Source organism: Rhinoraja longicauda, chromosome 23 (assembly GCF_053455715.1).
Source record: "Rhinoraja longicauda isolate Sanriku21f chromosome 23, sRhiLon1.1, whole genome shotgun sequence".
In the NCBI taxonomy this organism is placed as follows: Eukaryota; Metazoa; Chordata; class Chondrichthyes; order Rajiformes; family Arhynchobatidae; genus Rhinoraja; species Rhinoraja longicauda.
Window position 1 is genome coordinate 29,278,394 of NC_135975.1, and position 26,800 is coordinate 29,305,193.

Below are 26,800 nucleotides of genomic sequence, written 5' to 3' on the forward strand. Positions count from 1 at the left end.
CGGTAGCCCGGCGGTAGAGTTGCTGCTTTACAGCGAATGCAGCGCCGGAGACGCAGGTTCGATCCTGACTACGGGTGCTGCACTGTAAGGAGTTTGTACGTTCTCCCCGTGACCTGCGTGGGTTTACTCCGAGATCTTCGGTTTCCTCCCACACTCCAAAGACGTACAGGTATGTAGGTTAATTGGCTGGGTAAATGTAAAAATTGTCCCTAGTGGGTGTAGGATAGTGTTAATGTACGGGGATTACTGGGCGGCACGGACTTGGAGGGCCGAAAAGGCCTGTTTCCGGCTGTATGTATATGATATGTTCTCCAGAGATGCTGCCTGACCTGCTGAGTTACTCCAGCACGTTGTGTCCTTTTTGTAAACCAGCATCTGCAGTTCCATCATCACATCCAGATACTGACCAGACAATATGTGGGGGGGAGCAAATTGGTTTGGTTCGAAGATAGACACAAAATGCTGGAGTAACTCAGCGGGTCAGGCAGTATCTCTGGAGAAAAAGAATAGGTGACGATTCACGTCAAAACTCTTTTTCAGACGGAGAGTCAGGGAGAGGGGGACCTGATAGAAGTGTATAAAATGATGAGAGGCATAGATAGGGTAGACAGTCAGAACCTGTGTCCCAGGGTGGAGATGTCAAAGACTAGAGGGCACAGCTTTAAGTTTAAAGGAGATGCGCGGGGCAAGTTTTATTACACAGAGGGTGGTGGGTGCCTGGAACCCAGTGGTGGTGGAGGCAGATACGATTAGCGGTGTTTAAGAGTCTTTTAGATAGGCACATGGATATGCAGGGAATGGAGGGATAGGGAATACGTGCAGGCGGAGGTGATTAGTTTAACATGGCATCGTGTTCGGCTCGGACATTGTGGGCTGAAGGGCCTGTTCCTGTGATATACAGTTTGATGTTCTGTGAGAGGTGAAGGGCAAATGGAAGCTGATGGAGAAGGGGTTTCAATGGGTGGTGTGTGGTAACCGGTTGGAAACTGGCAGGTGAAGGGATGAAAATGGTTGTTGTTGGGGAGGGGGGGGCTGTAGTGGAGGAGGTATGGGAAGGGGAGAATAATCCCAGGAATGATTGGGTTAACGTATGAGGAACCTTTGGCGAGCTCTGGGCCTTTATTCGCTGGAGTTTAGAAGGATGAGGAGGGGATCTCATAGAAACAAACCAAATAATTACAGGCCCAGATAGAATGATGTGAGGAGCATGTTTCCAGTAGTGGGAGAGTAATAATGGGATGCACCGTTACCATGGAGATGAGCCAGAGGGTGGTGAATCTGTGGAATTCATTGCCGCGGATGGCTTTGGAGGCCAAGTCATTGGGTATTTTTAAAGCGGAGAATGATAGGTTCATGATTAGTAAGGGTGGGTGTCAAAGGTTACGGGGAGAAGGCAGGAGAATGGGGTTGAGATGGAAAATCAGATCAGCCATGTTTGAATGGCGGAATGGACCTGATGGGGGTGAATGGCCTAATTCTGCCCCTGCGACATGGTCTTATGGATCAGAAATGGCAGGGCCAGTGGTGAATCAGAAGGTGAGAGAGAGAGAGAGAGAAAAAAAGAGAAAGAAAAAAGAGAGAGAGAAAGAGGGGGGATGGGGGAACATCAGAGTTAAGGATAACCTGGGGAAAATTCAATGTTGAGATTCAAGAGTCAAGAGTGTTTTATTGTCATGTGTCCAAGACAGAACAATGAAATTCTTACTTGGTTGTGGACTACCCAGGCGAAATATGAAGTGCTGTTCTTTGACTTTGTATTGGGCTTCACTCTGGCAGTGGAGGAGGCCGAGGACAGATAGGTCAGTGTGAGAATGGGAAGGAGTGTTGAAATGGCGCACAACCAAGAGCTCAAGGTGACCATTATGTACAGAGCTCAAGTTCTCTGCAATGCTGTCACTTAGTCTGTGCTTGGCAAAGTCAGGTTTTAATCACAGAAGATAAAATAAAAAGCTAGCATTATGCAGTTCAATTTCCAAGTTAATCCATCTTGCGTGTGTACTGAATTGTAGAATGTTGTGCAGAGTTGTTACATAATTCCAGTCTGAAGAAGGCACATTCTTTGTATATGCACATACTTGGCCAATAAACGTATTCATTCCCGACCCATAACATCATTTACCCATGTCCTCCAGAGATGTGCAGAAAGGAACTGCAGATGCTGGTTTAATCCAAAGATCGACACAAGAAGATGGAGTAACTCAGTAGGACAGGCAGAGTCTCTAGAGAAAAGGAATAGCTGATATTTCTTTAGACCGAAACGTTGCCTGACCCACTGAATTACTCCAGCACTTTGTTCTACGCAGTTCTGCAGTTCCTTGGGTCTACATAATTTCCCGTCGTTTTGTTTTGACACCACCGAGTGTCTACAGAAGTGGTCTATATCAGATGCCACCTCTGCGGAAGGCACCTGGTGGTACTTTCTGTTTGCGTGTCATGTCAGGAGATGGATGTCCACCGGCATCATCGACAACTTTAAAACTTGCCGAGCGTTGCAATCTTCCCACTTAACGACCTAACCAGCATGTTAATCGGTGCATGTCAGCCCTGCACGAATGACAACTTCTCCACCAAAGCAAGCCTGACATGAAATCAATGTTCTAATCTGTACGGATCACTCTCGCCAATTGTAAACCCAGAAAGCCTAGCATTTTTGTTGTCTCTTCACACTCAATGGATATCCCAAAATGCTGAGTCCTAAACCTTTCAGTTTTAACTGTTTCGAGTTGAAATAAATACCCAAAATATCCAGGTGGAAAAGTCATTCTTTATTCAGCATTTCAGCGTGAATTCCAACCCCGCAGATTTTATTGTTTTTTTAGAGATACAGCGCAAAAACAGGCCATTCGGCCCACCGAGTCTGCGCCAACCAACAAATCCAATCAGTTCACATAAGATACATAAGTGCAGAATATACTTCTCAGCATTGTAGCGCATCAGTTCCAGAGACAAAGTCCAATGTCCACAATGGGGTAGAGGTGAATCAGACAATCCCCTAGCTTATGGACGGACTGTTCAGAAGCCTGATAACAGAGGGGAACAAGCTGTTCCCGAGTCTGGTGGTGCGCATTAACACTAATCTGCACACAGTAGGGACAATTTACAATTACACCACACCAATTAACCTGCAAACATAGTGAGTGTGGGAGGAAACCTGAGATCCTGAAGAAAACCCACGCAAGGCACAGGGTACAAACTCTGTACAGACAGCAACTGCAGTCAGGATCAAACCCGGGTCTCTGGCGCTGTAAGGCAGCAACATTACCATAGAGCTACCATGCCGCCTTTATAGTTTGCATTCATTTAAGCTTTGTGCGTCTTCAAAATCGGCAAACACAGTACTGGCCAAGACGAAGGCTAAGGGTAAAATACAAAGGAAGTACAACAGCTTAAAAGTGCGCACCACCAGACTCGGGAACAGCATCTTCCCCTCTGTTATCAGGCTTCTGAACAGTCCGTCCATAAGCTAGGGTACTGTCTGATTCACCTCTACCCCATTGCGGACATTGGACTTTGTGTCTGGAACCGATGCGCTACAATGCTGAGAAGTATATTCTGCACTCTGTATCTTATGTGAACTGATTGGATTTGGGGGTTGTGCAAAAGGAATTTCACAGTGCTGTGCATACATGATAATAAAGAACCATCGAACCATTGAACCACTGAACATTGTTCCCAGAGGGTGGTGAGTGTATGGAACGAGCAGCCAGAGGAGGCAATTAAGGCAGGTACTGTGACAATATTTAAAACACATTTGGACAGGTACATGGATAGGAAAGGTTTAGAAGGATACGGGCCAAATGCGGACTGGTGGGACTAGCGTAGATTGGGCATTGTGGTCGACATGGACATGTTGAGTCAAAGGCTGACTCGGTGACTATGAATTTTAATAAAGTGCTTTATTAGTTTAACTTGCAGATCATCCACCAATATGTTCGGGAGAGATATCCTCATACAGGCACTTTTAAAGACAGTACGCGATTTGAAGGCAGTTCTTTGTCATGCTTGAGCATTTCCAGATGGGTTTCCACCAAGTGAATGGAAGAGGAAATGAGGAATTTATGGACTGTTATTAGAATTTGGACTACTTTACCACAGAGATTACACTAAAGCAAAGATTATAACATCATTTTAAAATTTGATAGGATAAATATTTTAAAAGGAAGTATTTTAAAAATGATTCAAGAAATGCAGACGGATGTGAAATCTTTGTAGATAAGCCCACTTGAAGAGCAGGCCTTGAGGCTGGTCAGATAAATATCCTCCATCTATTAATGTAAATCCCCCCTTAGAAATTGAATATGATTCCTCTGTAATCACATGTGGGGATTTAATTCACAAGTCCACTGACTTTAGACTTTAGAGATACAGCGCGGAAACAGGCCCTTCGGCCCAATGTGTCCGTGCCAACCAGTGCCAACTAGCGCCATCTTACACACTAGCAACAATTCACAATTAACCTAGAAACACTGTACATCTTTGGAGCGTAAGAGGAAACCGGCGCACCCAGGGAAATCCCACGCGGTCACAGGGAGAACGTACAAACTCCGCACAGAAAGCACCCAGGATCGAACCCGTGTCTCTGGCACTTTCATTTATTCGTGTCATCGCACAGCTGTTTGCCAATAGCGAGCAGATTTTAGTGCCACGTCGCTGGCCTCTGCAAGATCCTTTACAGTGCGTGTGTCATGCAGCATGTCACAGCTCAGGAGATGCTCCACAGTCTGGAGGCCCCGTCCTCACTCGCAGTCTGCCGCATCTTCAGTACATCCCCACTTCAGCATGTTCGATTTGCTCAATAGTCAATAGTCAATAGTCAATTTTATTTGTCACATACACATAAATGTGCAGTGAAATGAAAGATTACCCACAGTCCAACAATAAGAGCAATAAAAATAAGCAATAACACCCACAATCATAAACCAACACCAAACAAAAAGATTTGCTCCTCCCCATGCCTTTCCGCAGTCTGTTGAGACGGCGCCAGGTTATCCACGGTTGGTCGGAACCTGGTGGGAGTTGCTCAGAGTGATCGATTGCCATGTGAGTGTCTTCCGGAGATTTCTCCGGTCTCTCTTCCCAGAGTTTGAGTCTTCTGGACGACGCACTGCAGTCCAGGGGATGGACAGAAGAGAGGAAACTTCTGCGTGATTTCAAACGCTGAGGAAGCAAAGGGTGCTCATGTAGGGGGTGTCTTTCATCCCCTGATTGTCTGAGGTGTTTTTTTTGACTGGCTACAGCTCTTCTGCGTCCAGGTGGTGCAATGCCAGAGAGTAGATAGAAGTTGTCAGTCTTGGTAGGTTTCATGCATCCACTGATACATCCGTCACTGTAAGGCAGCAACTTTACTGCCCCAGGAAAGTGGAATATTATTTTCAGGCAAAGCTGCAGGACGATTACAAAGCGATGACTTTCATTACTATTTGTGAGGATCCTAATCATGTTTTGACTATACGTGGAAGTATTTGCAACAAGGTTAAAAAACTAAGTCCATATTCTTTTACCTGATGATGACAGGAATTGCCTGTGTGTGTTTCTGGACAGAAAATTAATATAATCAAACTCTTTGCCAGAGTTTGAGAAGAGACCTAACAGGTATATCAAATTAAATTATGACATTGTGGGCTGAAGGACCTGTTCCTGTGCCTTAATGTTCTATGTCCTATGTTCCAAGATGACCACATTCTCAGAGGCGATTGGGAAATGAACGCCATCAGGCAATGGAGGGATATGGATCATGTACAGGCAGAGGAGATTAGTTTAACTTGGTATCATGTTCAGCACAGATATTGTGGGCTGAAGGACCCTATATTCATAAGTTCATAAGCTCATAAGCTCATAAGTTATCGCAGCAGAATTAGGCCATTTGGCCCATCAAGTCTACTCCGCCATTCAATCATGGCTGATCTATCTCTCCCTCTCAACACCATTCTCCTGCCTTCTCCCCATAACACCTGACACCCGTACTAATCAAGAATCTGTCAATTGCGAAAATATAACACTCCGCCTTCAAAATATCCAATGGCGGCCTCCACAGTCTTCTGTGGCTATAATTTCCACAGATTCACCACCCTATGTCTAAAGAAATTCTTCCTCATCTCCTTTCTAAAGGTACGTCCTTTTATTCTGAGGCTATGGCCTCTGGTCCTAGACTATCCCACTCATGGAAACATCCTCTCCACATCCACTCTATCCAGAGCTTGTGCTCTATTTCATGCTCTGTTTGATTCTCAGGAGGCACCTGGCTAAAGAGCTCACATCATTTGAATTTTGGGCTCTGCGCTATTTTTCAGTCAGACTAATGTAGTGGGGGGGGGGGAGAGTAATTTTGCAGAGAGGAAGTCACCAGGTAAAGAATTACGCTGGCACTGGGTTAAATGCCAACTTACATAAAGATTGTTTTATTATAAATCATTGGAGACATTAAAGCATCAGCTCCTGCTTACATCTTAGCTCTGATGCTAAGTAAATATGGCATTTGGAATAACAAGAGTATCTGGTGCAGAATGACAAATTAGTGCTTTGGTCCGATTCACCAGGGAACCAATCGGCAATCCCATTAGAGTGGGGTGCGTAACCAAGGAGAGATTGTGAACACTCCCCACAAAGGGGCAGAAACACTTGCGGGCCTAATGGGCGAATATCAAACTAATTTTAAATCTACATCCGTTCTGTTCCATTCCACAAGCGATATTTTTCATCTGGCAGAAAGGTTTATAGAGATGCCTTATCTGTCCCTTGAGTGATAATGTTTACTGAACTTTATTTACGATATTTTTTCTGAGACAGTATTTTGCTTGGTTAATAAGACCATTTGCGGATTAATCTGATCGTTTTTAAACGATGCGTATAAAGTGCAATCTAATTTTCAAAAGTTGATCAGGACATCAATTAACGAGACAGCAAAATATTCAGCCAGACATCACCTGCAGTGGGTTGGTGAATTAGTCTAAATTTTTAGAAGCGAAACTCTAAACAAAATGCTTTAATTAATTGAAAATGGCTTTTTTTGCAGTGACTAATGAGATGTTATGTTTTTCTACTTTCAGACTTCACTGCTTTCTTCGCAATTGCCGAAGCAACAAGGTAAAAACATGCTTTATTGAATGTGTGAACTGGCATCGAAAAAAGCGGTAGAGTTGCTGCCTCACAGCGTCAGAGACCTGGGTTCGATCCTGGCTACGGGTGCAGTCTGTGAGGCATTTGTATGTTCTCCCCGAGGCTGCATGGATTTCCTCCGGGTGCTCCAGTTTCCGCCCACATCCCAAAGATGTACAGGATTGTAGGTTAATTGGCTTCTGTAAATTGTCCCTAGTGTGCAGGATAGAACTGGTGTATGGGCGATTGTTGGTTGGTGCAGACTCGGTGGGCTGAGGGCCTTTTTCCGCATTGTATCTCTCAACTAGGGTTGCCAACTATCCCGTATTAGCCGGGACATCCCGTATATTGGACTAAATACGGAACCGCCCTTGTCCAGTATTAGGCCCGGGGGCGCTGTAGGCCCAGACACTGTAGGCCCAGACACTGTAGGCCCGGGAGCCGCTGTAGGCCCGGACAGTGTAGGCCTGGAGGCTTGGCTACTGCCTAACGGAGGTTGTATAGCAACCCGCCTCCCGGCCCAGACGGCTGCTATTGGTGGAGCGGGAGCATGTGGACACTGTCTGGGTGAGGTCACATGGGACGCGGGGCGGTGACTTCACCTTTTGTCCCTTATTTGGGAATGAGAAAGTTGGTAACCCAACTCTCAACTAAACTAAACCAAACTTAGGATGTACAGTCTATTTGATCATTAATGCATCACTCATTCAGCTTGACAGTTCTCAGTATAGTTGTGATTAGAATGTCACCTTTAGTATTCTGCATGTTTAAACTACAAATATCCTCTTGAAGAAAAACACACCTTGCAGAGATGACACGGTGGTGCAGGTAGTGGAGCTGCAGCCTCACAGCGCCAGAGACCCAGGTTCGATCCTGACCGCGGGTGCTGTCTGCGTAGAATTTGCACATTGCCCCTGTGACCGCGTGGGTTTCCACCGGGTGCTCTGGTTTCCACCCACATCCAAAAGATGTGGGTTTGTAGGTTAACTGGTCCTCTGAAAATGGCCCCGACTGTGCAGGGAGTAGATGAGAAAATGGGATGACATTCAATTAGTGTGAATTTGTGTGATCGATGGCCGCTGTGGACTCAGTGGGACCATCAGTTTCCATGCTGTATCTTTAAACTCTAATCTATAATCGGCATTAAAAGCAGAGCAAAGAGAAAAATTAGCAGCTGTAAACTACATCGCACTTAGCTGAGTAGGTCCCTGTTGGGCTTTTAGTTTTTCATGGGGTATTTTTATTTAATTTGAAATTAAAATTCATTTTTAATTCAATTCAAAATATTTCAGAATAAATAATAGATACAATTCAAAATCTGTGCAAAACAAACTTCATGCATCCTCTACACATTAAATAGTGTCATACACAGTAGTGTTCACACTTATTTTTGAACAGTGCTGGAGTAATTCTTAGGCCAGAAAGCATCTGTGGAGAGCATGGATAGGTGTCATTTCGGGTCAAGACAGCTTCAAACTGATTACAGTCGGGTAGAGAAAGCTGGAAGAGAGGAGGGGATGGGAGAAAGCTTGGCAAGTGATATGTGGGTACAGGAGACGGGGAGGTTTGACGCGCAGATGGTTTAGTTTAGTTTAGTTTATCGTCATGGTACAGTGAAAAGCTTTTGTTGCGTGCAAACCAGTCAGCAGAAAGAAAAAATCATGATTACAATTAAGCCGTCGATAGTGTGCAGATGATACATGATAAAGGAAATAACACAAATAACTTTTAGAGCAAGATAAAGTCCAGTAAAGTCCGATCAAAGATAGTCCAAGAGTCTACAATGAGTTAGATAGTAGGTCAGGACTGCTCTTTAGTTGTTGGTAGGATGGTTCAGTTGCCTGATAACAGCTGGAAAGAAACTGTTCCTGAATCTGGAGGTGTGTGCTTTCACACATGTACTGTATACCTTTTGCCTGATGGGAGAGGGGAGAAGAGGGAGCCAGGGTGCGACTCATCCTTGATTGTGCTGCTGGCCTTGCCGAGGCGGCGTGAAGTTTAGACGGAGTCAATGGAAGGGAGGTTGGTTTGTGTGATGGTCTGCGCTGCCTCCTTAATTCTCTGCAATTTCGTGCGGTCTTGGTTGGAGCTGTTCCCATACCACAGCTCAGGCTGCACCCAGGCCAGCGATGAATGGACAAATGTGTAAGATAAGGAAATTAGAGGAGAGGATTGTGAAGCCAGAGGATGAAATATAGTTGGAAGGGGAGGGCGGAAGGGAGAAATAAGTGCAAGTCTAGTTGAGGCACAGGGAAGAGAGGAGGAAAGGGGTTTGTTTGTATGTTCGTTACCTAAAATTGGAGAATACAATGTTCAGACTGTTGGGTTGTAAACTACCCAAGCAGAATATAAGGTGCTGCTCCTCTAGTGACCTCATGACCTTACTCTGGCAATGGAGGAGGCCCAAGACTTTTTTTTTGTAAACCAGCATATGTATTTCTTTGTATCTCCTTCAAGCAAAGCACGCTTGCCACTCATGTGGCCCCCTGATGTGATATCCCTTCCATTGTTTGAGGTTTGTCCCCTCAATGTCCAACAGCAGAAGGACCCTAGACTGTGGTCCGTCCCCCCCCCCCCCCACAGAGCCTTCAGTGCATCCCTCAGCACGTCCTCCTGCAGCCTGGAGCGGGCCAGTCGGCAACATTCCCTGACGGATTCCTCCCCATCTGCCAATCGAACCTCCCCTCACCTGCATCCACCTATCACTTACCACACTTTGCACTGCCCCAACCTCTCTTTTCCAGCTTTCTCCCCCTGCTACAATCAGTCTGAAGAAGGGTCTGGACACAAAACGCCACCTGTCCATGTTCTCCACAAATGCTGCCTGACCAGTTGAGCTTAGCCAACACTGTTATCTTTGGAGATATAGTCAATTACGTTTTCTCCTTTCCTTTCTCTGACTTCACATTATTTCTAAGTAAATTAGAAGATTGTTGCAGGTTCTTCAAGGACTTGTCTAGGTTTGGCAGCAAGGATATACAGTCAATTTGATCTTTAATCCATCACTCATTCAGCTTGACAGTTCTTAGTATAGTTGTGATTAGAAAACTGGACATTTGCATCGTTCATAGACACTACAGCACAGAGCCAGGTTTTTCAGCCCAGCATGATGCCAGGTAAAACTAATCTCCTCAGCCTGCAGGTGATCCATATCCCTCTATTCCCTACGTATCCACGTGTCTATCCAAAAGCCTCTTAAATGCCACTTCCAATTCCTCACACATCCAAACAAACGTGCAAGTTTGTAGGTTAATTGGTCCCTAGTGTGTAGGGAGTGGATGTGCAACTAGGATAACGTCAAACTAGAGCGAACAGGTGATCGATGGTCAGCGTGGACTCGGTAGGCCGAAGAGCCTGTTTCCATGCTGTATCTCTCAATTAACCGATCAATCGAGTTGATTGATCCGAGCTACAATTACAGATATTGGTGCCATGGTGCCATTGGCGCCATGGAATCTGTATCAATGGTTCAAGAAATGGATTGTGTTTTCACAGTTTGGACAATAAATGTGAGCTTCATTGGAAATGGGGCAGACCTTGTAAAAGGCCTAACAAGTTTCTACGTGTTGTACAAACTCCAAAGATTTACAGGTTCGTAGGTTAATTGGCTTGGTGTAAATGTAAAAGTGTCTCTAGAGTGTGTAGGATAGTGTTAATGTGTGGGGATCGCTGGTCGTTGCAGACCTGGTGGGTCGAAGGGCCTGTTTCCGCGCTGTACCTCTAAACTAAACTTAACTAAGTTAAACAAAAAAATGTCAGCATTTTGATATGGTAATAACAAAACAATTCTGGTTTGAGATTTTTGAACCACTTTGTGTTCCACGCAAGATTACAGTATCTGCTGTTCCTTCTATCTTTTCACAACTGCCATGGTGATTATATTCATTCAAATATTCATTCATTGGGTGACACGGTGGCGCAGCAGTAGAGTTGCTGCCTCACAGCGCCAGAGACCCAGGTTTGATCCTGACCAAGGGTGCTGTCTGTACGGAGTTTGTACATTCTCCCCGTGACCGTGTGGGGTTTCCCCGGTTGCCCCGGTTTCCTCACACACTCCAAAGACGTGCAGGTTTGTAGGTTAATTGGCTTTGGTAAAAATTGTAAATTATTCCTCGTGTGTAGGATTGTGCCAGTGTGCATTGACCGGCACAGACTCAGTGGGTCGAAGGGCCTGTCTCCACGAGTGTCTCTAAACTAAACTAAACTCAACTAAATTAATTCATTCAGACAGTCCATTTTCTCATGCCAACCACTGTTACATTTCAGACAGCATGAAGCTGACAGCTCTCATTAATTAGAATTTATGTTACTGCATTAGTAAACCAGCGGTCTGATCTAACATTCCAAGAGGAATTGGATTCACTACCCACCATGGCAGTTGTGTAGAGACAGAATGAACAGCAGATGCTACAATCTTGCATGGAACACAAAGTGCTGCAGTAACTCAGTGGATTAAGCAGCATCCGTAACTTTCTCACGTAAAGGGTGGTGGTTGTATGGAACGAGCTGCCGGAGGAGGTAGTTGAAGCAGGGTCTATCGCAATGTTTAATAAAGATTTAGAGAGCTACATGATAGGACAGGTTTAGAGGGATATGGGCCAAATGCAGACAGGTGGAACTAGTGTAGATGGGACATATTGGCCAGTGTAGGCAAGTTGGGCCAAAGGACCTGTTTCAACACTGTGTGACTCCATGACTCTATCTCTGGAGAACCTGGATACGTGACGTTTCGGGTCAGGATCCTTCTGCAAGGGTGAGAACATGGCAGGAGAGCAGCTGGAATCACAGAGGGGGAGCAGTGAGGGAGGGTCTCACAGAACTGCCATCGGAGGGAGGAGGTGGACTTCTTCAAAGTAAGCATACCTTGAGGAGAGTTTGCAGTGGAGCAGTAAGGTGGAGACATACAGTAAAACACTGTAGATGCCGGAATCGTGAGCACAACACAAAGTACTGGAGTAACTCAACGGGTCAGATAGCATCTCTGGAGGACATGGATAGGTGACGTTTTGGGTCAGGACTTTTCAATGTCATTAAGCTGGAAAGAGTGTAGAGAAAATTTACGAGGATGTTACTAGAACTTCATGGCCTGAACTATATGGAGCAGACTGAGACTTTGGAGCACAGGAGGCTGAGGGGTGATCTTATAGAGATGTATAATATCATAAGGGGAAATGCCAGGGTGAATGCACAGAGTCTTTGACCCGAGGTAGGGGAATCAAGAACAAGAGAGAAGACATAGTTTGAAGGTGAGAGGGGAAAGATGTAATGGGAACCTGAGGGGCAACTTTTTCACACAGAGGCTGGTGGGTGTATGGAACAAGCTGCCAGAGGAGGTAGTTGAGGCAGGTGCTATAACAACTCTTTTTTCCCAGAGAAGTGGAATCATGAAGTTGCGAGTCTAGGTATCGAGAGGGCAAAGATGTAATGGGAACATGAGGGTGAACGTATGTGCACAGAGGGTGATGAGTGTATAGAACGACTTAGTAGTTTGGGGTAGAACAGGTGGAGGATGATGGCTGACTTTAGTGGAGCGTCACAACGGCTGGGAAGGCGGATGAAGGCCGCAACAGAAAAGGGTCCCCGGTCGTCTTGGGATTCCATGCCACTGGATCCTGACCCAGATCTGTCACGGACCGTGTGGTGGTTGTCTGTGCACCAGTCTCCCCACGTGAAACAAAGTCACGCACAGGTGTCCTCTAGGGCGGCACGGTAGCGCAGCGGTAGAGTTGCTGCTTTACAGCGAATGCAGCTCCGGAGACTCAGGTTCGATCCTGACTAAGGGGGCTGCACTGTAAGGAGTTTGTACGTTCTCCCCGTGACCTGCGTGGGTTTTCTCCGAGATCTTCGGTTTCCTCCCACACTCCAAAGACGTACAGGTATGTAGGTTAATTGGCTGGGTAAAATGAAAAATTGTCCCTAGTGGGTGTAGGATAGTGTTAATGTACGGGGATCGCTGGGCGGCACGGACTTGGAGGGCCGAAAAGGCCTGTTTCTGGCTGTATATATATGATATATGATATGGAGAGGACAGTCAGTCATACTCACTTCGAGTGACTGCCGATGATGATGAGTTGAGGTAGTTGCAACAAAAAAATTTAAAAGATAATTGGACAGGTACATGTACAGGAAAGGTTTAGAGGGGATATGGCCAAACACGGGCAGGTGGGACAAGTGTAAATGGGGCTAGACACAAAATGCTGGAGTAACTCAGCAGGTCAGGCAGCAACTCTGGAGCAAAGGAATAGATGATGTTTCAGGTCAGATCCCTTCTTCAGACGGAGAAATAGAGTGTAGATGTGGCATCTTGGTCGGCATGGACGAGTTGGGCTGAAGGGCCTGTTTCCGTGCTATACGACTATATGAGGTTCTGACTCCACAGATGCTGCCTGACCTGCTGAGTTATTCCAGCACTTTGTGTTCAGGGTGACTGTGAACTTCAATTTAGATCAATAAAAAATGATGGTTTATCACAGGTAAAAGACCCTGATGGTTCACAATGTTGTTCGGGGTAGGAAGCCTGATCTGCCCGTGGCCTGTATGTGACTCCTATCCCTCACTGATACCATTGCCACAAAATTTGCCCTCTGAAATGACCACTCCGGATTCTCAATTTCATCAAAGCAAGTCAGTCAGCTCTGTCTGGCATCACGGTGGCGCAGCGGTAGAGTTGCCGCCTTTGAGCGCTTACAGCGCCAGAGAACCGGGTTTGATCCTGACTAAGGGTGCTGTCTGTACGGAGTTTGTACGTTCTCCCCGTGACCTGCGTGGGCTTTCTCCAAGATCTTTGGTTTCCTCCCACACTCCAATGACATACAGGGTTGTAGGTTAATTGGCTTGGTATAAATGTTTTTAAAAATGGGCCCTAGTGTGTGTTGGATAGTGTTAATATGCGTGGATAACTGGGTGGTGTGGACACAATGGGCTGAAGGGTACTGTTTCCGCACTGTATCTCTAAACGTTAACATAAACATAAGCAATGGATGATAAATAAGTCCATAAAATCACAAATCATAGGGAGCAGTATTAAGCCATTCGGCCCATCAAGTCTACTCCATCATCCAATTATGGCTGATCTATTTTTCCCTCTCAACCCCATTTTCCTGCCTTCTCCCCATAACTCTTGATGCCCTTACTAATCATTTGGATTTAGATTTAGAGATATAGCGCGGAAAACAGGCCCTTCGGCCCATTGAGTCCGCGCCGCCCAGCGATCCCCGCACATTAACGCTATCCTACACACTAGGGACAATTTTTACATTTACCCAGTCAATTAGTCAATCAATAGTCAATAGTCGTTTATTTGTCACATACACATAAATGTGTAGTGAAATGAAACATTACCCGCAGTTGAAACACTAAGACCACTAAGAATAATCAATAAAAATGCAATAACACATACAATCATACACTAACACCAAACAAAAGAAACATCCATCACAGTGAGACTCCTCCAGTCCCTCCTCACTGTGATGGAAGGCCAGAATGTCTTTTCTCTTCCCCTGCCGTCTTTTCCCGCGGTCAGGCTGTTGAACTTGCCATGTCGGGGCGGTCGGGGCTCCCGACATTGAAGCCCCCGCTGGGCGGTGAAAGGTCCACGGCCTATTCCAGGCCGCGCCTGGAATTAATCTACAAACCTGTACGTCTTTGGAGTGTGGGAGGAAACCGAAGATCTCGGAGAAAACCCACGCAGGTCACGGGGAGAACGTACAAACTCCGTACAGACACAACCGTAGTCAGGATCGAACCTTAGTCTCTGGCGCTGCATTCGCTGTAAGGCAGCAACTCTACCGCTGCGCTACCGTGCCGCAATGAACCTGTCAATTTCCGCTTTAAAAGTACCCAAGGACTTTGCCTCCACCGCCGTCTGTGGCAATTAATTCCACAGATTCACTACCCTTGGGCTAAAGAAATCCCTCCTCACCTCCTTTCAGAAGGTACATTCTTTTATTCTGAGACTGTGCCCTCTGGTTCGAGACTCTCCCACTACTGGAAACCTTTCCACGTCCACTCTATCTAGGCCTTTCATGTTCTGGTAGGTAATACAAATATTTCTAGTGAGGCTTGTATCTGAAAGAAAAAGTATTTTAAAAGGCCGGACCTTTCACAGTCCGGCGCGACCTGGAATGTGGCAACTTCAACAGCCTGGCCGCGGGAGAAGACGGCAGGGGAAGAGAAAAGACATTCTGGCCTTCCATCACAGTGAGGAGGTGACTGGAGGAGACTCACTGTGATGGATTTTGTGGGGTTTTTTTGTGTTGGTTTGTGATTGTGTGTGAAATTGCTTATTTTTATTGCTCTTATTGTTGGACAGTGGTTAACGGAATTTCGTCCAAAAGACTTGTGTTTTTTTTGGATGACAATCAAATTTAAAATGATTCTGATTCTGATTCTTCTTCATTCCACCAGATTTGCTTGCAAGAGCAATCGATGCGTTGACTGCTGCCATTTCCCGACTGATATACATCTACTGCAACAACTTTGACACTGATTACCGAGTTGCTGATGTAGGTGACCCAGACGCTGTGCCAGAGGTTCAGGCACAGCAGCTCATCAATGAGAGATTCAGCTTCAATATTTATGCCGTGCACGGAGTCCCTGGGCTCTGGGCTGGGAGGTGAGTTGGAGCTGTCTATGGTTTACTTTAAGAAGATGGACACAAAAAACTCGGCGGGTCAGGCAGCATCTCCGAAGAAAAGGAATATAGGAATAGGTGATGTGTCGGGTCGAGACCCTTCTTCAGACTGAGAGTCAGGGGAGAGGGAAACGTGCGATACAGACAGTAATACAGAGAGAATAGAACAAACGAATGAAAGATATGTAAAATGTAACGATGATCAAGAAAAGGTAGAGCCCACAATGGCCCATTGTTGGCTGTGGGCCATGTGATAATAAGTTACACAGACAGTGAAAATCAACTACTATGTCGACTAGAGTGGGGCAGGGACAGCCCCACCCTCGAGATAGGGGATGCAAGGGGCACTTAAAGTTAGAGATATCAATATTGGTATCACTGGGTTGTTCATTATAGTCACATGTACCGAGGTGCAGTGAAAAGCTTTTTTGTTGCTTGCCATCCAGTCAGCAAAAAGACCGTACATGATTACAATCAAGCCGTCCACAGTGTACAGGATACAGGATAATGGGAATAATGTTCTTGAGTCGCTGCCTCAAAAAGGCAGCCAGCATCATCAGAGCAACACCCTGGCCACACACTCATTTCACTTCTGTCATCAGGAAGAAGATATATAGGAGCCTGTAAACTGTAACGTCCAGGTTCAGGAATCTGGACCTCAGGTCCTGTCTGTGTGTGGAGTTTGCTCATTCTCCCCGTGACCGCGTTCAGTTTCCTCCGGGTGCTCCGGTTTCCTCCCACATCTCAAAGACGTGCGGGTTTGCAGGTTAATAGGCCCTCTGTAAATTGCCCTTCGTGTGTAAGGAGTGGATGAAAAAGTGGGAATAACATCGAACCTAGTGTGAACGGGTGATCGGTGGTCGGTGTGGACTTGGTGGGCCCATGGGCCTGTTTCCATGCTCTATCTGTAAACTAAACTAAACTAAAACTGCAGATGCTGGAAATCTGATTTACAAAACACAGCAGGTCGGGGCGGCATCTGTGGAAGGAGAAACGGACTTAACGTCTCAATTCCACGATCCTTCACAGTCCCAGATTTGGAACGTTACATAGAAACATAGAAAATAGGTGCAGGAGTAGGCCATTCGGCCCTTCGAGCCTGCACCGCCATTCAATATGATCATGGCTGATCATCCAGCTCAGTAACCTGTACCTGCCTTCTCTCCATACCCCCTGATCCCTTTAGCCACAAGGGCCACATCTAACTCCCTCTTAAATATAGCCAATGAACTGGCCTCTCCTCCCACAGATGCTGTCTGGCCTGCTGAATGCTTCTAATATTCTCTATTAATCTTTTTGCCTTTCTTCTTGTATTTGTATTAAAAGCCAGTCCAAAATATTATTGTCATAGATTCATACAGCACAGAAACAGGCTCTTTGGCATAATTGGTCCATGCTGACCAAGATGCCCCACCTACACTAGTCCCATTTGCCCGTGCTTGGCCCATATTCTACGAGAGCCTGTTATTTTCCATGGATATGGAAAGCCATCTTCAATATATAATCTGTGATTTAATGTGAAATGTGCACAGATGCCGTCAACATTATCAGTCTCAATGTCGGGTTTCTTAATGCTCGGCCTTAATATTTTTCATCCTTAATTTATTTGAGTTACTGCCGATGACAGTTGAACTTTGGCAAATTGCCAAATCACAGATCTCTTGGACTCGCATTTTGTTTCTCTCTCCCGATGCAGCTACGAAAACCTCTCCGTATCTTGCTCACTAAAGTACGGAGGGCAAGAGTTGTGCTCACAGGTGAAGACGGAGGAAATATGCATCACAAAGCCTTCCCTGTTCCACTTGGCCAGATGGAACCAGAGGTGGGTAATAGATGGTGAATCACCACAACCTTAACAAGGGGCAGCCAGAACTCTTGCATCCAAGCGGAAATGGTTGAGGGGCTTCAAGTTCCTTGGTGTTAATATTATTACCCAACGATCTGTCGTGGATTAACCACATTAATACTGCAGCCAAGATGAGATAACAACACCTCTATTTCCTCAGGAGACTGAGGTGCCTCGGCATGTCTTCAATGACTCTGACAAATTTCTACCGATGCACCATACTACCGGGTTGGTTTGGGAACAACTCTCGTTTAAGAATACTCTACTGGACTGTTCATAAGAAAATAATCTCACTGTGCTTTTGCATTTCTCACCTGTGGCAATAAAACCACCATTGAATTTTTGAGCCACGAAAACAATTAACAAAGCTCTGTACACATGACAATACTAAAGCTAATAGGGTATATATGATTATTATCAAGCCGTCCACAGTATACAGGATAACGGGGATGACGTTTGGTGCAAGATAAAGTCCAATTAAAGATAGTCCAAGGGTCTCCAATGAGGTGGATGGGAGGTCAGGACCGCTCACTAGTTATTGATAGGACATAGACATATAGACATAGAAAATAGATGCAGGTGTAGGCCATTCGGCCCTTCGAGCCTGCACCGCCATTCAATATGATCATGGCTGATCATCCAACTCAGTATCCCGTACCTGGCTTCTCTCCATACCCCCTGATCCCTTTAGCCACAAGGGCCACATCTAACTTAAATATAGCCAATGAACTGGCCTCAACTACCTTCTGTGGCAGAGAATTCCACAGATTCACCACTCTGTGTGAAAAAAAACTTTCTCATCTCGGTCCTAAAAGACTTCCCCCTTATCCTTAAACTGTGACCCCTTGTTCTGGACTTCCCCAACATCGGGAACAATCTTCCTGCATCTAGCCTGTCCAACCCCTTAAGAATTTTGTAAGTTTCTATAAGATCCCCCCTCAATCTTCTAAATTCCAGCGAGTACAAGCCGAGTCTATCCAGTCTTTCTTCATATCAAAGTCCTGCCATCCCAGGAATCAATCTGGTGAACCTTCTCTGTACTCCCTCTATGGCAAGAATGTCTTTCCTCAGATTAGGAGACCAAAACTGGACGCAATACTCCAGGTGTGGTCTCACCAATGCCCTGTACAACTGCAGGACGATTCAGTTGCCTGACAACAGCTGGGAAGAAACATTCCCTGAATGTGAAGTTGTGATGTGGACTGAACAAGGAGCTCTCTCTCTCTCTGTTTCAGAGTGCACATGCCCATCGAGGTGAGCCAATTGCCTTGTGAGGTGACACTGAGCCTGGAGTTGCATGGATACCGCACCCCGACTGGCGATGGCAGCAGCAGCAGCAGCAGCAGGCTCTCCGGGAACGCAGACACCTTAGCAAGCGTGTCCTTGGCTCTCTACAGCTCACAACAGTAAGTTCACAAAGATGGAGGACGAGTAAGATGCACTGTGGGTTGCGTCTATTTGGACGTTAGGTGTACAGTATCATTGCAATGTTCCTGTCAGTTCAGACACACATATTAGACAGTTTTTACGAACCTCTTTATGATGGATTTCAGTTATAGTGGACGGACCTTCACCTCCCAGGCAGGACCTACTACCGCCATTCCATCATCACCACCTCCTCTGCTGCTTCCAGGCCGCGCCTGACACCGCCACCATCGACCCCCGCCGGCACTCTGGCTACCCGCGGGCCGCGACCATCAACCCTGCCGATCCCCACCCCTCTCCCGGTCCCCGGCAGCCCAGGTCCATCAACTCACCTATATTCCAGGCCCAGTTTCGGACTGAGAGTCTGAAGAAGGGTCTTGACCTGAAACGTCATCGATCCACGTTCTCCAGAGATGCTGCCTGACCCGCTGTGTTACTCTGGCACTTTGTGTCCTTCTGTGTCCAGCAACTGTAGTTGTTCCTATCTACAATTTAGACAGATAGGGTGAGTACGCGGAGTCTTATTCCCAGGGGAGGGGAATCAAAAACCAGTGGACATAGGTTTAAGGTGAGAGGGGAAAGATTTGATACGAATCTGAGCAACAACTTCTTCACTCAGAGGGTGGTGGGTAAATGGGACGAGCTGCCAGAGGAGGTAGTTGAGTCAGGTTTCTCCAACAATATTTAAAAGATACCTGGACAGGTAGATGGGTAGGAAAAGTTTGAAGGGATATGGGCCAAAGGTGGGGAAATGGGAGTAGCTTGGATGGGCATCTTGGTCAGCATGAACGAATTGGACCAAAGGGCCTGTTTCCATACTGAATGGCTATGACTCCATTGCTGTGATTTCTTTTTGAGTTGCTCAAGAAATTGTTTCCTCATATTTAGTCTCGTAACCATATCTGAGGGTGGAGTTCAATTTCTGGGACATTTGTCTTTGCCAAAATAATCACTCCCTACTTGATTTAACGGTGTCATGGTTAATTATCTTCACTATGACCACGTCTCAATAATATAATGCGATTACTAAATCTTCCACATTTAAGTAATCTGCTTGATGTTTACACGGATGGATAAAGGCCTGGTTGCCCTGCAACCTCTTCCTTTCCAAGTAGATATCTGACTCTCTTTTCAATTATTTAATCAGCTTCCAACCACCCTGGCGGGCAGAAAATATCCTCTTAGAAGCTCCCAGTAATCACCATAAATTTATTTCAAAACCCCGATTTAACTTTGTAAACAAGATTTCCGCCAAAGAAAAGCAGCCTTAAAAAAAATGTTTTGAACCTAACTCGAAAGACTCGGTCGGGGTGTGCAGGAGGGAACTGCAGATGCTGGTTTAAACCGGAGATAGACACAAAATGCTGGAGTAACTCAGCGGGGCAGGCAGCATCTCTGGAGAGAAGGAATGCGTGACGTTTCGGGTCGAGACCCTTCTTCAGACTCACGCTGTTCCCTTGTCTATCTTTGAATGACTCAGGAACGGCTTCTTCCCCTCTGTTATCAGGCTTCTGAACGGTCCTTCCATAAGCTGGGGCACTGTCCGATTCACCACTGCCCCCATTGCAGACATTGGACTCTGTCTCTGGAGCTGATGTGCTACGATGATGAGGACTGTATTCTGCACTCTGTGTCTTCCCCTTTGCTCTGCCTGTTGTACTTGAGTTTCCACTTGATGAAATAGTATCATTTGAACAGGTGGATAGCAGGTAAAACAAAGGTTTTCACAGTACCTCCGCACACATGACACTAGTAAACCTAAACCTAAATATGTAGTGTAACAAAATAATTGCAGATGCTGGTACAAATCGACGGTATTTATTCACAAAATGCTGGAGTAACTCAGCAGGTCAGGCAGCATCTCAGGAGAGAAGGAATGGGTGCTGTTTCGGGTCGAGACCCTTCTTCAGACTGGGTCTCGACCCGAAACGTCACCCATTCCTTCTCTCCTGAGATGCTGCGTGCCCCGCTGAGTTACTCCAGCATTTTGTGAATATAACCCTAAATATGCTTACACTTAATGATTCCGGACTCCAAACCAGAATCATTAAGTGTAAGCATATTTAGTTCAATGCATGAGGCAGAAACACAGGACTTTCACACTGCGGGTAAGTGAGTCATATCTTTGACTCATTTTCCTTCCTGTTGAGGATCCATTCCTGGCATAATGCCTGAGCAAATGAGCTCACGTCTGGAACGTCGGAGGTAGAGGGGAGACTTGATAGAAATATATAAAATTATGAAAGGCATAGATAGGGTAGACAATCAGAACCTTTTCCCCAGGGCGGCACAGTGACACAGCAGTAGTCTTGCTGCCTTGCAGCGCCAGAGACCCAGGTTCGATCGTGACCTCTGGTGCTATCTGTGTGTGGAGTTTGCACGTTCTCCCTGTGATCGCGTGGGTTTCCGGTTTCCTCCCACGTCCCAAAGACGTGCGGGTTTGTAGGCTAATTGACCTTCTGTAAATTGCCCCTAGTGTGTAGGGAGTGGATGAGAAAGTGGGAAAACATAGAACAAATGTAAACGGGTGATTGTTTGGTGGGCCGAAGGGTTTGGTGGGCCGTGGGCTGAATGAATCCTCAACAGAAAGGAAAACAATTTTAGAGGCACCTTACTCACCACTCGCCTGCGATGTGCAGTGTCACGTTTTGTTCAAATTGTTGCGCTACCGGTTACTGTTTTGGCTGTTTTTCGGGAACGTGCGTATATATATATATGTACAAGATGAGATCGCCATTTTGAGATCGCCATTTTGATCTAATACTTCCGTGTTCAATGTTGTCGTTAAACGCGTGATTCGTTGAGCGATGACTCCTGAGGTAAATGCTCAACTTTTCTCCCAGTTACAGTTTGACCACTCAGTAATATTAAAATTGTGTGCCTTTTTTTTTCATCGACCGTTGTCACCACGGGAACCCAACGGATCCACGGGTCATCTAGTACACAATAAAACATGACTTGTGTTTGTTCAGTACAACTACTAAAAATGACATGTTCTTCATTTCAAAACAGAGTCTTGGTCCACGGTACAAAACTGCTGTGCCTTTTACCCGCTGACACCAGCAAACCAGACACATTAGTCTTACAGGTAAGCAGCCAAGCACCAAGTACAATCAAATATCAAGTTGTAACAGTGCTCGATCATATAATGCAACATAGTGATGTTTTTGATGTTGAAAAGGGTCTTGTCACGATGGGATCTTTGAAGCTTCCTTTGCACTTTAGATAATGACTGCATTTCAGAGTTTGGGCAGTGCACCTGTGCTCTTAAACGATTACATAACAAACGTGGTTAATTTGAACTCTTTACGTACTTTAAATGTTCTGAAATATTGACTGCATTGAGTGGCAATGAGTCAAAATGGATGACTGATTGATTGATACTTTATTTTCACGTGTACTTGGTACTGTGAGATTCTTTGTTTGCATACAGTACAAGTATGCAAGAGTCGACAAGGACAAAGTTACAAAAGTATTCAATATAGTCCCTTTTCCTTCTCCCCTCTGTCCCCACGACCCCCATCCCCCAAGTCCCTCCACTCTGGGACCCACTTTGTTCTCGGCGACACTTCCTCCACCGACTACCGGGACTTATGTGGGCGATGGCTCTCCAACGCCCCCCTCTCTCATCGATGCCCCTCTCCCTCACCCACGCCCCTCTCCATCACCCACACCCCTCTCCCTCACCGACACCCCTCTCCCTCACCCACGCCCCTCTCCCTCACCCACGCCTCTCTCCCTCACTGACGGCCCTCACCAACGCCACTCACTGATGGCCCTCTCCCTCAACCACACCCCTCTCCCTCATGGATGGCCCTCTCCCTCACCGACGCCCCTCTCCCTCACCGATGCCCCTCTCCCTCATTGACGCCCCTCTCCCTCACTGACACCAGGGCCGTTTTTACAGCATTATGGGCCCCCGGGCAAAGCAGTGTACTGGGGCCCCTACCGTTACTCTCCCCCACCCCCCTTTCCCTACCAGCCCCCCCCCCCTGCCGGCGAAAAGCACTTACCGAAAAGCACTTAGCGATGGACTTAGGGTGCTACATTGTTGCGAAAAGCACTTACAGATCGCTGTGAGAAGCACTTAGGGATGGAAAATGTTGCGAAAAAAGCAGTTATTGAACCTACATTTTTAAAGTAGTATTTATTTATTGCAAGTCACTTAACATACACAGATCAGCATGGGGCCCCTATGCTCGTGGGGCCCCGGGCAAGTGCCCATCAGGCCCATGCGTTAAGACGGCCCTGACTGACACCCCTCTCCCACACCCACGCCCGTCTCCCTCACCCACGCCCCTCTCCCTCGCCGACAGTCCTCTTGCTCGTCAACGTCTTTCCTCGCCCTGCCGACAACTGGGCCCAGTACTGGTGGGCTCGGTGCCAGCAGCCCGGCCCAGTCCTGGTGGGCTCGGTACCAGCAGCCCGGCCCAGTCCTGGTGGGCTCGGTGCCAGCAGCCCGGCCCAGTCCTGGTGGGCTCGGTGCCAGCAGCCCGGCCCTGTACTGGTGGGCTCGGTACCAGCAGCCCGGCCCAGTCCTGGTGGGCTCGGTGCCAGCAGCCCGGCCCAGTCCTGGTGGGCTCGGTACCAGCAGCCCGGCCCAGTCCTGGTGGGCTCGGTGCCAGCAGCCCGGCCCAGTCCTGGTGGGCTCGGTGCCAGCAGCCCGGCCCAGTCCTGGTGGGCTCGGTGCCAGCAGCTCGGCCCAGTCCTGGTGGGCTTGGTACCAGCAGCCCGGCCCAGTCCTGGTGGGCTCGGTGCCAGCAGCCCGGCCCAGTCCAGCACAGCTGCACAGCTCTCGCCACACCACTAAATATTCTGTAGGGAGATGATCGAATATTGTGCTGTGTAGGGGCTTGTAGAAAGTTCATGGTCATAAGTGATAGCAGCAGAATTAGTTCATTCGGCCCATCAAGTCTACTCCGCCATTCAATCACGGCTGATCTATCTTTCCCTCCTAACCCCATTCTCCTGCCTTCTCCCCATAACCCCTGACACCAAAACTAATCAAGAATCTAGCTATATCTGCCTTAATAAGATCCAACGACAGCCTCCACAGCCCTCTGTGGCAAAGAATTCCACCGATTCACCACCCTCTGACTAAAGAAATTCCTTCTCATTCACGTTCTAAAAGAACGTGCTTCTGAGGTTAGCCTAATTCTGAGGCTGTGACCTCTGGTCCTAGGTTCTCCCACAGGTAGAAACATCCTCTCCACATCCACTCTATCTAGGCCTTTCACTATTCCATGGGGTTGATTGACGGGGTTAGTCTAGAATTGTCAGGGTTAGTTCATTTAAAGAGCCGTTAACTGCTTGAGAACGGGTCTGCTGAGAGTGGGTTTCCACGCTGTATCTCAAAACGAACCTAACCCATAAACAGCCCGCTCCCCCCTTTCTCCCTGAAGTTCCCCTCCCCCCTTTTCTTCATCCCACTCCTCCCCCTCAACCCTTGCTGAACTTGCACCCATTTCTCCCCTCTCCTCTTCCCCTCCACCTCCACCTCCATCCCTTCCAACGACGACACAATTCCCAACTTTTCTACGCCCAAGTTTCACAATTCGGTACTCTTTATCATCTCGGCCCCACACCTGTCTTTTCATTCCTGGCCTTTGGACAACAATCTGCCATTCAACCCCCCCTCACCTGCATTCATCTATTCCCTAGCCATGCTATGCCCTGTCCCACATCTCACTCGGGTTTTTTCGCTCTCCCTGCGATGTTTTAAGAAGGGTCCCAGCCCAAAACATCACCTATCCTTGCTCTCCAGAGATGCTGCCTGTTCCACAGAGTTACTCCAGCACCTCGTGTCTATCTTTGGTACAAACCAGCATCTCCATGTCTCTGTTATTACATAAGGAAATAGACTTCACCGCTTGTGTTGAGCCCTGGAGGGGGACCACTTGACAATATCCAACTCAATGGAAAAGAACTATCATGGAGAGTGGTGACACAAGGAACTGCAGACGCTGGAATCCTGAGTAAAGCACAGAGTGCTGGAGGAACTCAGTGGGTCAGGCAGCATCTGCCGAGGAAATGGGCAATCTTCTGAATGAATGGTTTAGAGATACAACGTGGAGACCGGGCCATTCGGCCCACCAGGTCCGCGCCAACCGGCGATCCCCGCGCATTAACACGACCCGACACACACTGGGGGGCAATTTACAATGTTACCAAAGCCAATTAGCCTACAAGCCTGTACATCGTTGGAGTGTGGGAGGAAACCGGAGCACCCGGAGAAAACCCACGCAGTCACAGCGAGAACGTACAAACTCCGTGCAGACAACACCCGTAGTCAGGATCGAACCTGGGTCTCTGGCACTGTAGGGCAGCAACTCTACCGCTGCGCCACCGTGCCACCGTCCTGTCCCAAAACGTCATCTGTCCATCCCTTCCACAGATGCTGCCTGACCAGTTGAGTTCCTTTGTATTTTACTGAAATGAACTAATTTCTCTGCACATATCTGTACATGTAACAATTTATTCAACTAAGCTATTTTTCTTTGCAGTGAGCCAACAGCACTGAACGTCAAAACAATTTATTGTCAGCTTGGGGGTTTGACGGTACAGAGTATGCTAAGCACAACTGGTTTTATTTTAATTGCAGATAGATTTCCCAGACACTCACCTGGTCAGGTTTACTCCACCTGTTCTGGCAGCAACCAGCCTGTATGTCAACGATTTGGATGAAGTGACCAGGAAACAGATTGCGAACATTCAGCAAAAACATTCCCTACTTTTGTAAGTACCACACTCTGAGTGAAAATGTTCCCCCTCAGCTCCCTATTAAATCTTGCCCCTCTAACCTTAAACCCACGCCCTCTGGTTCTTGATTCCACTGCTTTGGGCAAAAGACTGTGCATTCGCCCAATCTATTCCCCTCAGGTGAGAGAGGAGGGGAGAGGGTGACAGAGAGGGGGAGAAGGAGGAGAGAGATGTGGCATGGGTAAAGAAGGGGGATAGGGGATGATAGAGAGGTGAGAGAAGGGGGGGGGGAGAGATGAGGGGTGAGGCAGAGAGAGAGGAGGGTGGAAGAAAGGAGGGGAGAGAGACTCTTGAGTCTGATGAAGAGTGCGGACCCAAAACATCACCTACAGTATGTACTTCCACCAACAGTGTTTATTGCTCAAGTTTCCAGCATCTGCTGTTCTCCAGATAACAGAGATACTAAGAGATGGAAAAATGCTTTTCAATGAAGTTAAAGTAGATCAAGCACAAAGGTTGGCTGACAAAATGTGGATTTGAACACGGAGGAGCAAAGAGTCTACAATAAATATTTTAAAAGTCAATACGTGCAGGGCAGAAGTAAGGCATTTTAATGATCAGTCTTAGATAAGGCAACTAGACCTTTGCAACCACATGCTGCAGATTCAATAAAATGATAGCAGAAGTAATAGCGGTGAGCTAATGGGCCCATTTTGTACTAAACTGAGGAGACTATCAGGAAATAACAGTTTTTCTTGAACCGTGCAAGGTGGAGGGAGAATTTCAGAAGGACAGTTTTGCCAAGCTGAGGAATGTTGTCAGTAATTGTCACAGGAAGTTAACAGAAAACAGTACACCACAAGAACACATGTGCAGAACATAATAGCAAGACCAACTCTTATCTGACTGCCTGCGATCTATAATCCCTCCATTCCCGGCGCATCCATGTGCCTATCCAAACGTCTCTTAAACTCCACTATCGTATCTGCCTCCACCACCATCTCTGGCATCGCGTTCCAGGTACACACCACCCTTCTGCATAAAAACGGCTGCCCTTCACATCTCCTTTAAACTTTGCACCTCTCACTTGAAGGGCGGTGCGG

General features: G+C 46.9%; 1 protein-coding gene across 1 annotated transcript in view; it reads left to right on the forward strand.

The window, feature by feature from the left end:
- LOC144605117 (phosphatidylinositol 3-kinase C2 domain-containing subunit gamma-like) overlaps positions 1-26,800 on the forward strand; it is a 170,052-nt gene that overhangs the window by 45,934 nt on the left and 97,318 nt on the right. Inside the window, exons 10-15 of the mRNA XM_078420184.1 lie at positions 7,047-7,083; positions 15,502-15,709; positions 17,424-17,549; positions 18,809-18,979; positions 22,011-22,086; positions 25,600-25,733. Coding sequence (XP_078276310.1) covers positions 7,047-7,083; positions 15,502-15,709; positions 17,424-17,549; positions 18,809-18,979; positions 22,011-22,086; positions 25,600-25,733 — 752 coding nt within the window. The remainder of the gene's footprint in view (positions 1-7,046; positions 7,084-15,501; positions 15,710-17,423; positions 17,550-18,808; positions 18,980-22,010; positions 22,087-25,599; positions 25,734-26,800) is intronic.